Source organism: Ailuropoda melanoleuca, chromosome 13 (assembly GCF_002007445.2).
Source record: "Ailuropoda melanoleuca isolate Jingjing chromosome 13, ASM200744v2, whole genome shotgun sequence".
Lineage (NCBI taxonomy): Eukaryota > Metazoa > Chordata > Mammalia > Carnivora > Ursidae > Ailuropoda > Ailuropoda melanoleuca.
The window spans coordinates 66,949,003-66,964,255 of record NC_048230.1 but is presented as its reverse complement, the minus strand read 5'-3'; the positions used below and the strand labels follow the sequence as shown (position 1 = coordinate 66,964,255).

At 41.0% G+C, this 15,253-nt stretch overlaps 1 protein-coding gene across 1 annotated transcript in view; it reads right to left on the bottom strand.

Annotated features, from left to right (window-relative positions):
* MROH8 (maestro heat like repeat family member 8) overlaps positions 1-15,253 on the bottom strand; it is a 57,484-nt gene that overhangs the window by 38,026 nt on the left and 4,205 nt on the right. The window contains exons 2-7 of the mRNA XM_011219624.3: positions 13,770-13,891; positions 11,536-11,681; positions 9,178-9,300; positions 4,213-4,292; positions 3,301-3,445; positions 398-493 (exon numbers count right to left, since the gene is read on the bottom strand). Coding sequence (XP_011217926.2) covers positions 398-493; positions 3,301-3,445; positions 4,213-4,292; positions 9,178-9,300; positions 11,536-11,681; positions 13,770-13,891 — 712 coding nt within the window. The remainder of the gene's footprint in view (positions 1-397; positions 494-3,300; positions 3,446-4,212; positions 4,293-9,177; positions 9,301-11,535; positions 11,682-13,769; positions 13,892-15,253) is intronic.

Here is a 15,253-nt window from a genome sequence, read left to right as displayed (position 1 = left end):
ATTTATAACCGATGAATGGCACAGAGTCAGAATTTGAAGCCAAGTCTGATGCAAAATTGATAGCTGATACTCTTAACTACTATGCTCTTCTTTTTCTAAAGATATATTTATTTATTTTAGAGAGAGAGAGAGAAGTATGTGCAAGTGGGGGGAGGGGCAGAAGGAGAGGGAGAGAATCTCAAGCAGATTCCCCACTGAGTGTGGAGTCCAACACAGGGCTCGATCTCACAACCCTGGGATCATCACTTGAGCTGAAATCAAGAGTCAGACACTTAACCAACTGTGCCACCCAGGCGTCCCTATACTATCTCTTAAAAGTTAATCCTTCCACATTTTCTTCTTCCACTTTCACCAGTTAATAGAAATAGTTTCCCCTTCTCTCTGATATCCTATTTACCTTAAAAATGGTGTCAAGATTTTCCAAATGTGGATCTTTTACTACGAAACTCTGGAGCATCTCAGAGAACGCTTGAAATGTCTGCCTGTAGAGACACTAAAAAGGCACAGGATCAGTGATGCCTCCCACCCCATCCGCACCATGAAGTTCCTCAACACTGTACACTTTTTTTTTTTGCTTCTATACAGAAGTTTATTTTTTCTTCTTTCCAAGTTTTTTTTTAAAGGTTTTATTTATTTGAGAGAGAGAGAGAGAGAGCAGACGAGTGGGGTGAAGGGCAGAGGGAGAAGCAGACTCCCTGCTGTGCAGGGAACCTGATGCAGGACTCAATCCCAGGACGCTGGGATCATGACCTAAGCCAAAGGCAGATGATTAACAGACTGAACCACCCAGGCGCCCCTCTTCTTTCTAAGTTTTTATTTAAATTCCTATTAGTTAGGGGCGCCTGGGTGGCTCAGTCGGTTAAGCGTCTGCCTTCAGTTCAGGTCATGATCCCAGAATCCTGGGATCGAGTCCGATATTGGGGTCTCTGCTCCTCGGGGAACCTGCTTCTCCCTCTGCCTGCTGCTCTGCCTACTTGTGCTCTGTCTGTCAAATAAATAAGTAAAATCTTTAAAAAAAAAATAAAAAGCAAACAAAAAAATCAGATGTTTAAAAAAAATTCCTGTTAGTTAACAGAGTGTAATATTAGCTTCAGGTATAGAATTTGGTGATTCATCACTTATATACAACACCTGCTGCTCTATAGTTAAGCATCTGTTTCTTGGTTTTCCTCTCTCTCCCCACCATGTTCCTTCGTTTTGTTTCTTAAATTCCATGTAAGAGTGAAATCATATGGTATTTGTCTTTCTTTGCCTGGCTTATTTCACTTAGCATAATACTCTCTAGCCCGAGCTACATCTTTGCAAATGGCAAGATGTCATTCTTTTTTGTAGCCGAGTAATATTTCATTGTGTGTGTGTGTGTGTGTGTGTGTGTGTGTGTGTGTGTGTGTGTACACTTCTTTGTCCATTCATCAGTCAACAAACATTTGGGCTCTATCCATAATCTGGCTGTTGGTGATAATGTGGCTATAAACATCAGGGTGGATATTTCCCTTTGACTTAGTATTTTTGTTTCCTTTGGGTAAATACCTAGTAGTACAATTGCTGGATCACAGGGTAGCTCTATTTTTAAGTTTTTGAGGAACCTCCATACCGTTTTCCAGAGTGGCTGCACCAGTTTGCATTCCCACCAACTACAATGTACACTTTCAAGGCTCTTATCTTGAGATTTTACTCAAAGGCACAGAACCAGTGTAAAAGTATTGGTAGGCAGTTTGTGAGCTGAGGTGAAACAATACATTCATTTTCTTTAAGATTTTATTTTTAAGTAATCTCTACACTCTACACCCAATGTGGGGCTCGAACTTAAAACCCGGAGATCAAGAGTCCCATGTACCACCAACTGAGCCAGCCAGGTGCCCCACAATACATTCATTTTAAATGGATATCTCAGCATTACTGGGAACACAGTTAACTGATTCTAACTACATTTGGGAAGTTAATTAGGGTCATCAAGATAGTTTTAAACTTTGACCTGACTCTTTCTGACACCTTGAAACAAAGGGTAATAAAGTCCCCTTTGGCAACTGCTTTACCAATCAGTTTCCTGGCCACAGGAGACAATCAAGGCCTTTGCATTTCCTCTTCTCTGCCTGAAAGCTTCTCCTCCAGAGACATCCATCTCCTCTTTTCAACTGTCACCTCATCAGGAAGACTTTCCCTGACCACTCTATGTAAAACAGCCCCTGTGCCTCTCAACCACAGTACTCTTTATCCTCCTCTTTCCCTGTTCAATTTTTTTTTAAGATTTTTTTATTTGAGAGAGAGAGAAAGGGAAAGTATACCTGTGAGCAGGCGGAGAGGCGGAGAGGCAGAGGGAGGCGGGGAGAGAGACTCTCAAGCAGACTTCACAATAAGCAGGAGCCTGACGCAGGGCTGGATCCCAGGACCCTGAGATCATGACCTGAGCCACAATTAAGAGTCAGATGCTTAATCAACGGAGCCACCCAGGCACCCCTGTTCTATTTTTTTCCTTGCACTTATTACCACCTGATATATTTATCAGCAGTTTGTAGCTCTTCACTAGAGAATAAGGTCCCCAGATGAGAGAGTGTACTGGTATTTCTGTCGCCTCTCATAATGCTTAGCATGTGGTAACTCCAAATATCTGCTAAGTATATGAAGACTTTCACCTTATTTTAAAGCCAAAGGCAAGGAAAGAAGGAATGAAGGGAAAAAGAAAACAAAAAAAAGAGAGGGGGCACCTGGGTGGCTCAGTCGGTTTAAGCATCTGACTCTTGATTTTGGCTCAGATCATGATGACAGGGTCGTGGGATGGAGCCTTGCGTCCGGCTCAGTACAGAGTCTGCTTGTCCCTCTTCTGCCCCTTCCCCCACTTGTGTGCTTGTGCATTCTCTCTCTCTCTCTCTCTCTCAAATAGATAAAAATCTTTAAAAAACCCACAAAAAAACAAAGAGGGGCGCCTGGGTGGCACAGTTGATTAAGCATCCGACTCTTGGTTTCAGCTCAGGTTGTGATCTCACAGTTGTGAGATTGAGCCCTGCATCAGGCTCCATGCTCAGTGCAGAGTCTGCTTGAAATTCTCTCTCCCTCTCCCTCTCATGCTCTCTCTCTCTCTTAAAGAAAGAAAGAAAGAAAGAAAGAAAGAAAGAAAGAAAGAAAGAAAGAAAGAAAAGAAAAAATAAAGGGGGGAAGCTATTTAATTTAACAGCTTATTTTATTCACCAGACTTGGCTGAAATGATTTTTGGCTAGTTCCAAAAAATTTAAATGCACTCTCAAAGGGCCATGACCAGCTGACCCTGTGGATGGCAAGTTATTAAACCAAAGCAGGAGTTACCTCTGTGTTGTAGGACCCACTTGGCATGATTTCCTGCAGCTGGATAAGAGCTGTTACAGAGGGCAGAGTGATTATACTTTTTGTAATAAGACTGAACAAATCAGCTCGATCTTCAGAGCCAAATAGCAAGTGGACATCTTGGTAACTAAGAAAAGATAGTTTAGGAATAGTAAGCTGGGAGGAGTTTGATTTGACATTGGTAAGCAGGGGTCGGAGTAACCTAAGAGGAAAGGGTGAACTAATTGGTGTATGATTCTGATGGAAGACACAAAAGGCAAGCTTGTTAGCCTGTTTAGACAAATCTCACAAAAGGCTGGAGGAAGAGTTTCAGGGCTTGGGGCCTCCATCCTTCTTCCCTGTCCCTCCCAACTTCCCAAGAGATTACTGGAATGATATCCTTTCAGGGTTTCCTCCAGTTCAATCACGGAGAAAAGCCTGCTATCGTCTAACATGTAAACCATGATTTTCCAAAGGATGTTCTGCTGAATGTTTGTTAGTTTGGGGAATGGTGGATTGAACCAAATTTAAAAACTTTTTAACTACAGGATTTCTTGGGCCCATTAATAAGTTAGCGTTCCATACAAATCTCCAAGAAAGATAAACAGCAGGCAGCCCTTCCAAATTTCTTGGACTGTGGAACTCTACTGTCATAAAGCACACAGGAGAGTAACTTTCCACTGATTATACTTTGGACAAAACTGAACTCCAAAGGGGCTCCAATAAGGTCTTTCAGATACAACGGTAGCATATATGAAATCAAATTTCTTCAACAGGAAACATGGATTTGGCTTCCCCTTCCTGTATAGATAGTTTGCAAAAGTTAAAAATATGGAACACGTCCGTTCGCTCTGGTATTGGCCCTGACTGAGAAAGCAGGACATGTATAGGGGGCGGGGGGCATGGGGGTGTCACCTGAGGTCAGTGATGGTGACAAAAACCTCCTGGTGCATAGAGCTGAAGAGAGAATGCACAGGCTCCTCTTCTACCAGCATCTGCAATGAGAGGGCAAGAACTTTAAAACAGAGTCGAGAACATGCCAAGCCCTTGGGCCAGAAGATCAGAGATGTAGACGGCCTGTGAGAACCACAGCAGGGACCTGATCAGGTCCTGCTCTTGGCTCCACAGGACTGGCAGCAGGACAGTGGCCAGGACAGGAGTTCCTGAGGCCCCACGCTGCCTCTTACTAGCTCTTTGAACCGACACAAGTTATTTACCCTCCCTGTACCTCAGTTTCCTCCTTGTAAAATGAGGCAACCCTACAGTTTACCATCACAGGGCGGTTGTGAGCGCTCATGAGCTAATTCCTAATTCTTAGTAGCCCTTGAGAACTGTTAGTGTTTGTTACCTGTTATTTTTACTACTTGTGATTATTTCCAGTTTAGGCATCCTAGCTCCTCTTTCTACCAAACAGCAATCTCTATGATAGTGCCTAATATTATAATGTGACTTGTCCTAGAAAAGAAACAGCTTTCCAAATTCCAAATTGGCAGAGTTTGGAAAGCTGCCTTGTTTTGCTGGAAACATTTGCAGAGTGACAGAGAGGAAAAAACAGAAGCTCTGGAGCTAGACAGCACCTGGGTTTGGGCACTGGCTCTGCCACTCCCTCCCTGTGTGACCTGGGATATATAGCATTTAACTTTCCTGTGCCCGGGTTTCATTATCTGTATGAAGGAAAAGAGATAAATCTCAGGGAGCTGATATAAAGAGCAAACGTGAATGGTTGTAGTGGAAGCCTTCCTGGGCTGCCTATCCAGCCTCTCTGGAAAATGCCTCTGGGTCACAGAATTGGCACCTCACCGCCATGGTTCCGCTAAGTCTAACCACAGCTTATCCAGACAGGAGAAGATTCTTTTTCTCAGCACTCTGGAATTGAGACCAAGAGCCTCAATCTCAGTCTGGCTGGCCTACCACAAAGAGAAAATTTTAAATTTGGGAGTCCTGTGCCCTGTGCACAAGGTAACAGAGAGAGCCAATTTTGGGAAGAGAGGTGAGGGAGAGAGAGAGAAATGAAAGTGTATACAAAGGAGCAAAGATGAGAGATGGAGAGAAAGCTCTGAGTATGTGAAAGTTATTATTTATTTTTCTGGATTCCTTCTCTTCTGGGAGCACGTTGCTCTTCCTGTTACAGGATCCCGGGAACACTCAGTTATCCTAAGAACAAATCTCCCCTTTAGTGTTTCAGCTGCCACTAGTAGACTTCTCTTACCTGCTACCAGAAAAACTCACCAGGAACTTAGTGTCCAGGAGGCAGCACTCAATAAATATTACTGTGCTCTCTCTCTTGCCCCTTCCTGACTTTTCTTTCTTTCTTACTTTCCAGCTCTGGTCAGATCTTGCTGGTGGCCTGATGCTCATTCTTGTTTCCTCAAGGAACTCACTTAATTTTATGGCTTTATAGTCTGGAAGGGACAAAGCACAAGACTCTGCCTTTAGCCCCCAGGGCTCTACTCGCCCAAATCTAGCTATCTCACAGGCATCACCACTAAGAGCGTAGCTACATCCTGGCAATCTGGTGTTAAAAAGTGAGTTCATTATCGTCCTCCTCCAAAGGACACACCTTCCCAACCTTTGATTGTTGTCAGTGGTGCTCTTTCCCAGGACTCATAAAAGAGATGACTTAAGATTTCTTGTTCTCCTTTATTCATTTCCCGCATCCAATCAATCATGATGGCCACTGCCTGCTCTGCACAGCTTCTGACTCTCCACCCCAACAGCCACACACCTCACATGTGGATGAGGCAGTGCCTCTTAGCTAAGCCACCAGGCCTGCAAACTCTTTTTTTTCCATCAGTTAGGTATGAAAGGCTTATTATTTATTCACAATTATGCTAACCACAATGGGGAATTCAGAAGTGAGAGGCTATTTCTTGTTTGTAAAGTATTTGTGTAGTAGGAATGTCTTGGGGTGACTATCCAGATCAGAGCAATCATCCCCTCTCTGGGAATGGCCTCCAATACACCGAGAGGGAGGCCCACGAGTCATGCCCTTACTATATGAGGCTGCGCCCAACCTTGCCTGATCGACGAAGGAGTGGAGAACAGACCCAGTCTGGGCCAATCAGATTCTTTCTCCCAGAATCTGGAATTTTATTTATTTATTTATTTATTTATTTATTTATTTATTTATTTATNCACAACGCCAGGATCACGCCCTGAGCCGAAGGCAGACGCCCAACCGCTGTGCCACCCAGGCGCCCCTGGAATTTTTTTTTTTTAAAGATTTTATTTATTTGACAGAGAGAGAGACTGACAGCCAGCGAGAGAGGGAACACAGGCAGGGGGAGTGGGAGAGGAAGAAGCAGGCTTCCAGTGGAGGAGTCTGATGTGGGGCTCCAACCCAGAATGCTGGGATCAGACGCTTAACGACTGAGCCATCCAGGCGCCCCCAGAATCTGGAATTTTTGAATGACAGACACAGATCGGGAGCAGCTAAAGGTTTGAGTCATCGTGATAGTAAACTCTGCCTCTGAGACCCCAGGAGTTGTCCTAGAACATACTCTTCTGAAGCCTTGATTGTCAAAAGGCTTAGATTCTAAGGGCGATATCCCAGCGTGTCTGTTTTTTCTTTTTTTTCACTTAAGTGAGCCAGAGTTGACTTTTATTTTTATTATAGAAGAATCTTAACCAATCTTAACAAAATGAGACATTTTGTCTGAAAGGCCTTAATGAAAGCCAGACAGATATTACTATCTCCATTTTCCAGGTGGAGCTAGAGGCTCAGGGAAGCTAAGCGATTTGTTTCAGATCACACAGGTTGTGCTTGACAGCACTGGAACTAGAAATTGTGTCTTCTAATTCCTAAAATAGCTCCCTTTCTTCTTTACCATTCTGCTTCAGGGAGCTCAAACTCTCACCAGCACAACTGGGCAGTCTTTTCATGTTAGTTCAGTCTACTGTGAATTGTCCATCCTCCAAAATCCTTCAGCATTTATTATGCATACCACTGAAGAGTCTTCCTGAAACGTCATTCTCATCCACCGCCTGTCTCATTGCTCAGTAAATCCAGTGCCTGTTCAATGCTGAGTGTATCTTTATTTAACAAGCAATGTAGTAGCAGTAGTAGGATTTTGTGGAGGACCCCAGGTGCAGAATTAGGGTGGACCTCCAAGCTAGCAGAGGAGAATTAACAGGCACTAAGCACCAGTCTGACTCCATTAAAATTCTAGTATCGCAGGTCTTAGTGCCCATGTCTGCTGTGGGGCACCAACAGCATCTTAAAAGCACCCCCACTGCCATTCGGCCTTGACATAGCCGGGTAGTAATTTGCCAGTCAAAGCACCTACCCAGTGGTCCCTACTGTCTGTCCAATCCAGCACATCCTTCACGGCTCAGATCAGGAGATCTATCTGGATTAATTTCATGCCAATCTTGTCATCTTTACTCCATATCCTAGTTGCCACTGCATTTCTCTTTTCTATTGAAGTTCTCAACAGAATTTTTATAGCTTTTTTGACTTTGAGCTAATAGACACACAACAAACCATACATATTTAAAGTGTATAGTTTGAAGATTTTTGACTTACGTATACATTCACCACAATCAAGATAAGGAACATACAGATTACTCCCAAAAGTTTGTGTGTGCAGACTTTGTAATTTCTCACTCCTATTCTTCCCCATTCTACTCCTTTTTTTTTTTTTTAAGATTTTATTCATTTATTTGACAGAGAGAGACACAGCCACTGAGAGAGGAAACACAAGCAGGGGGAGCGGGAGAGGAAGAAGCAGGCTCCCAGTAGAGCAGGGAGCCCGATGCGGGGCTCAATCCCAGGACCCTGGGATCATGCCCTGAGCCAAAGGCAGACGCTTACGACTGAGCCACCCACGGGTCCCGGAAATTTGCATTCTTTATTGAAGCACCACAGTGTTCTAGATACAGAAGATCCTTGATAATTGCCTATTGCTTAACAAACCTGTTGTCTGGTTAGCCTTCAATTCTGAAAACTAAGCATCGGTCTAATCAGCCTTATAGATCTGTGGGTTGGAAAAAAAACTGCTCATTTTCCTTAAGTGTATAAGAAATCTCAGATTCAGAATTTTAAAGCTTCAGAGAAACTGAAGGGGACATTAAACAGATGAGAAAACTAAAGCATCAAAAAGTTAAACGCTTGCTTAAGTGTATCACCTCCTTTGTAAAGCCCTTCTGGATCTTTTGACATGGAATCGACCTCTCACTCACTCCTCTGTACCCTTACTATACCTTTTTAAACAGTCCCTGTGACACCCGATTACACCTTGATTGGCTTCAGAACAGGGATCCTGTCTTATCTTTGTAGCCTCTATTTACAGCCCAGACACTGCCTGGAACGGTCAGGCACTTAAAAAGGCAATGAATGAATGAGACAGCAGCAGACTGTGTGGCTGGAGTTAAGTATAAATACAATAAAAAATATAACCATGTTTCTCAAATCTAAACCATATGTTAGGTATCATGCTTCATGGCTTACGCTTATATCTTATTTAATACTCTCAATAGCTCTGTGAAGGATACAGCTATTTTTATTTTGTAGCTGAGGATGCTGAGACACTGAGAAGTCACACAGCTTCCCAAAGACACAGCTGGAAAGAGGCAGAGCTGGCACCTGACCCTGGACATTGGTTTATAGAGTTTCCCTCACGACTATAGCTTCATTAATGAGAATGCAGCATAGTCTTTACTGAGAAATTTAAATGCTCTCTCCTTTCTACTCATTTTTTAGTTGGTTTCCAAGGGTAATTATATTTGTGGAGTACTCCTGTGTATTTCTCCTCCATGCACAGAAACTGATATGAGAAGTCAAGGAAATTGATAATATATGTGAAGCCACTAAAACATTTGTTAGTCAAGTCACTGAATTTGTGTGGTCCTGATGATTTATGATAAGGTCACAATACTTACGTTTAGGATACGCACAATGTCTGCTATGTGGCTGTGAATGAATGATTCTGTGGTTTCATCGTAAGGTAAAGTTCGGCTGAGAGAAGACAAAGATCGTAGGAATGTCAGCTTCTCAAGTTCACTCTGAATTTGTGGAAAAATGATAAAAACACAATTATATATTATAATCATATTTGATGATCATAGAGGGCTTTTGAGAAGTTTCTTGCAATGTTCTAAACATCTGCCATCTCATTCAACCTAGTCTCAGGTCTTTTATTATTAGGAATGAATACATTACAGAGGAATGGAATTCCTTGTCCACTCGCCACTGCCTGGGTTTGGGACTTCGTTTTCCCTCTCAGCCAGATTAAATGCTGGATTACTGACTGCTCCATAAATGCTCTCCCCACCTTTAGTCTTTGCTTCCCCACCTACCCATCCTGTCTATATACTGCTATCTAACTTCCTAAAGGTGACCTTTGACTGTTACTTCTAGCTCTCTTGATGTCATTAAAGATTATTTTGAGTCTTTAAGGTTCCCTATTAAAATGCAAGTTCTTATTTGAAGAATAAAATCTCTTGTATTATTCTTTTCCTGATTATAAAAGCAGTATCTTTTTATCACAGAAGCTTTGAAAAAATAAAGTATGAAGAAGACAATAATAGACATCAATAATTTCACAATCTTGGGAAAATTTCTTCTCATCTTTCCCTCCCAGCCTATGGATAGTATAAACTGGTACAAGCTCTCTGGACAGCAAGTAGCAATATATACAGCCAGAAGCTGACTTCATGGCCTAATTCTTTCTCATCTACATTAGGGTAACAATTAACATTGAGCTTCCCTGCTCCAGTTTTGCCCCCCTCCAATCTATTCCCCTAGCTATCACCAGATTCATCTCCATTAAGTACAAACTTGATCAGGTAAGTCCCTATCAAAATCATATCACCCATGGAGGTCAAGGCCCTCCCAGTGTGACCCCAGCTAACCTCTTCAAATTCATCTCCTCCTTGCCCTGCAGCATTCTGAGGTTTAGACAGATTAACTTTTATGCTGCCATTTCTTGGTTCTGGGCCTTTGCACCTTCTGAATTCTCTATATTTATTTTGCTTATGGATTAAAATCCATATATTCTTTAAATGCAATTTCTCCTGAAACAGCACTGGGTGCCCTTCCTAAGAGTATCCATAAAGCACATGTAACATTGCTATCATGGTATTTGTGATACTCTGACAAAACTACCTTCTTATTCATCTATTTTCCCACCTGGCTGTGGATTCAGGTGAAGACAGGGAATGGATTTTCTTTTTTTTTTTTTTTTCAATTCACTGCAGCAATCCCAGCCCTTTATTAATTACAAAGAAAGGCTTTATAAAGCCCTGCTGACATGAAGTATAAAAAAAGTCTGAGTCCAAAGAGAAGACCAACATTCTGGCTTTAACTGTTTTTTTCCAAAATTTTTTATTAGCATTATACACAGAGAAAATGTAAAGTTTGATGAATTTTCCCAAACTAGAAACATCTGCATATATATATTCAAAGGAAATGAAATCTGGATCTGAAAGAGCTCTCTGCACTCCCATGTTCACTGCAACGTTATTCACAATAGCCAAGATATGGAAACAACCTAAATGTCTCCTGACAAAGGACAGACACCTTCATTACTGTCATTTAAACAAACCAGGCTCTGTGAGTTCATCAAACATGCTCTGCTCCTTTCTGCCTCGAGGTTGTTACACATACAATGCCCTATTTCTGGAATACTTCCTCCAATTCTAACTTCTCTTAGTCTCTCCTATTCATTCCTCAGACCCTATCTCAAGGGTTCCTTCCTCAGAAATGCCTTCTCTTGCCCCTCGGTTAAGATAAATTCTTCTGTTATGTGCTCTCACAGAATAAATGAATGAATTGACGTTTTGCTAAGTAACAGAATACTGTATTAAGTAGGGTAATATAAATCCTAGAAAACTTTTTTCCTCTCACCATCTCCGATGTTTATTTTTCTATGATTACATGCATTTGTATGTACAGAAGAAAAAGTCTGAAAATATACTAAAGTGTTAACATTAGTTATCTTGGGAGAGTAGATTAGGGAAGATTCATTTTTCTTCTTTTCTTTCTTTTAACAGAAATTTTATAGTTTTGGTAAACAGAAGCATAAATATAAATACAATTTATAAATTGTATATAATATACAATTTCTGTATATAATGTACAATTTATAAATTGTATATAAATGTTTATTATAAAAATATAAATATAAACATAAATTTTATAGTCTATAATATTATTTGTATGATAAATCATAAATGTTTAAAATATTTGCTAAAACGGAGGAATAAGTTGGATGACTCAGTATGACTGCTTGCGCATACCTGTAGCCCACCATCAAAAACCTCCTGGATAGACTGGATCAGCCTCTCAGCAACGGCCTCACTGAGGGGGCCCTTTTGGGTCAGGTGTCTGAAGCTCTCTGCGAGCGATTCCCGAGAGAGTCCAGCGATGTCAGAGATATCCGAGTCTAATACCGAAAGAAACACAGAAGATGACATATCTGTACTATGTAGAGTTATACATTCATAATGGGGAGATCCACAGGATGTCAGGATAGACGTGCCCTGGTCTCACCTTGCTATCTGCTCTGCAACCTTGACCGAGTCCCTTCCGTTCTCCAAGTCTCAGTCTTCCCAATTACAAATTCAGTGTTCTCTAAGGGCCTCCTAAGCTACGAAAACCTTTAAGACAGCTATAGTGGAGTGGTTAAAAGCATGGACTTTACATCTCAGTCTGAGACTAACTTGAATTCTGGCTCTACCCTTACTAGTTGTATGACCTTTATCAAGTTAGTTTGCCTCCTGAAACCTTAGTTTCTTCACCTGTAAAACAGGGTTATCGTGAGGATTAAGTGAGCTAATGAATACAAAAGACTTATCTCAGTATGTGGTCCATAGTAAGCACTTAAATGGCAGATATTATTAAATTCGAAAGTCTATGACTCTGTGGTGACAAGACCTTAAAATATAGTAGCAGCTCCTTGCTGATCTCTTCCCACTGGACCAGGCTGCAGTAAGTGCTTGAGGGATCTCTTCCAGACTTGGGATAGACCTTGATTAAGAGCACAGGCTCCAGAGTTGGTCTGCCTAGGCTTGGATCCTTGCTCTGCCTCTTTCTAGCATTCTGACCATGTGTGATCTTACTTTTTCTGTGTCTATTTCTACATTTCTAAGATGGGGATGATAATAGAACCTACCTCATTTGGCTGATACAGAGCTAGCACCAAGGACGTGTTGGCAAATATTATTCCTTTGCTGAATGACAATGATTATGGTGGTATCATTTCTCTCTTCTTATGGCTTTACATCCTTACCTCCTCTGTTTTCCAAAACCAAGTTCTTTATTCCTATTGGGGAAACAGTCTTACTATTTCCCTCTTAACATACCCATCATCAGGGTTGCTACCCCTCTACTTCTGTACGTTTTTGGTCTCCTGAATTATAGCCTCTCTGCAAATTCCTGCCACCCACTGTCACATTCTTCTCATGCACTAGAAGCCCTACCTCATTCAGTTCTCATGCTTCTCCCTACATGTATCTTCTTCTTCCCCACCTTTTCTACCTCCTACCTCTTTTGCCTAGTTAACGCCTACTCATCCTTCAGGGCTCTGCTCCAGGATGCCTTTCTTCAATCTCCTCTTTGCCCATTTTGACCAAGTATCCTCCTAGCTGCTAAAAAACCTCCCTACGCCTACTCCCAATCACCCATGTTAAACTCAGTTCCAATCATTTATCTACAAGTACGCTGTGTCTGTTCTGTTCATTACTAAATCTCCAACAGCTAGATCTGTGTTTAGGACACAGCAGGACTTCAATAAATGTTTGCTGAATGAGTGTAGAAATGGGAAATGTAGATCCTCAAATAATCTTTCCTGTCTCATGCACATGCTATTATACCTACCTGGGATGTTCCTTCCTTTACTTCTCACATGGGTTGCTCTTTCACATCCTTGAGGCCTCCTTTAGGTTTAAACAACACCATCTTAGGTGTTCTCTGACAACTATGGCTTAAAATAGGTTCCCATCTCCCTTATTTTTTGTCTCAGCCCCTTGTATAATCCTTTCATAGTATTAACTACAATTTGAAATTAGTTTATTTAATGTCTGTTTACTTATTTTGGTCCTTTTCAGCAAATTCTGTGAGGGCAGGGACCATGTCGGTCTTGTGCACTGCTGTACATTCAACAACTGGTACTCAGTAAATGCTTGCAGAATAAATGATAAGATAGATATTCCGTAGCCCAATCAAGGGTCCACCCACAACCACCTTTCCCTTCTCAGAATTCTTCTAGTACTTAGACTCTGTGCAAGTCTGTAGGATTATCTATCTCAGTTTCCTATATGTCTAGACTAATATATTTTATCTCATTGTGCCAACCATATTCCAAGGTCTTAAATTCAGGGACCAAATTCATTGTCAAAGTCTAGTTGACGGCTCTCATCCAGCAACTTGACTCAAACAGAGAATCCCTTTTCTCCACCTCCTTTCCTGCCTAAAAAAAATAAATAAATAAATAAATAATAAAAAAATTTAAAAAATCCTTTCCCCCTTTTACCTGTAAGCTCAAGGCTACTTGGATCTTTTTTAATATTCTCTAAGTTGCTCAGCTGCAAATCCACACTTCCTGAATCATTATCAGAAGCACAAGGGATCACTACTTCTTCCTGACTACAGATCCTAGGAATGAAGAGGGGATTAGAAACATTTGTATTTTAATTAATTAATTACTTAATTGTAAAATCAATTAATTAACATATAGTGTATTATTAGTTTTAGAGGTAAAATTTAGTGATTCATGAGTTGCATGTAACACCCAGTGCTCATTACATCAAGTGCCCTTCTTAATGCCCATCACCAAATTACCCCATCTCCCCACCCACCTCCCCTCCATTGAACCTTAGTTTCCTATAGTTAAGAGTCTCTTATGGTTTGTCAAGAAATATTAGTATTTTAGGACCACTCTGTCTCATCACTTGAGAGAAAGCTTAAATGTTGCCTTCTCAGAGAAACATTTATTGATCATCGCACAGTTGTTTTCTTACTTTTTTCCATGGTATTTAACCATTACCTACAATTATCAAGTTCATTTGTGTTTGCTGACTGTCTCCCATCAGACTATAAGCTCCATGAAGGAAGAAGCCTCGTCTACACGGTCATGGTTGAATTGCCAGCACCTAGCATATTGTCGGCCTCATGGGGCATGGATGGATGGGTAAGAAATACTATGCTGCTGTTAAAAGAAACTGAGGTACAACGCTCCCCTTCCCCAATTCCCCTTTCCTACTTTTTCTTGTTTCTATAGTACACAATACCTCCTAATATATCATTCCCCTATCTATGATATTGTTTATCACCTATTTCCTCCCGCTAAAATGTAAGCTCCGTGAAGGCAAAGATTTGTGGCTGCTTTGCTCATGAACATATTCTAAGAGACTAGAATGCTTGGCACATGGTAATGCTCAATAAATATTGGTTGAGTGAGTGGACTTGCTGAATATTTAGCATATATTAATGAATGAAAGAGCAAGTTGTCAAGCAATGTGTATAAACTCTGTGTATGTACATACAGATACACAGACACACATAAATGTTAGGATACGTGTAGAAAAACTTTAGGTATTCAAACCAAACATCTGTGGAGTGGAATTGTTGAGAGAAAAATTTACTTTTAAACTTTTATATTTCCTGAATTTTTTAAATATTGGCATGAATAGCAAACATTGACAAAGATGTGGAACAGAGAACTCTTACAAATCACAGTCGTAGAGTAAATTGGTACAACCATTTTGGAAATAATTTGGCATTATCTCATCAAGTTGTAAATGTGCCTCTACCACGACTCACTATTTTACTCCTAGGAATGTATTTCAGTGAAATTCTTACCCATGTGCATTAGGAATATATGCAAGAATCTTCACAGTAGTAATCATCAGAGCAAAAAACTAGAGACACCCAATGGCCTACCCACAATAGAATAAACTGCGGTAATTCATCCAATAAAGTACTATACAGTAATGAAAATGAATGAGTTCTAGCTAT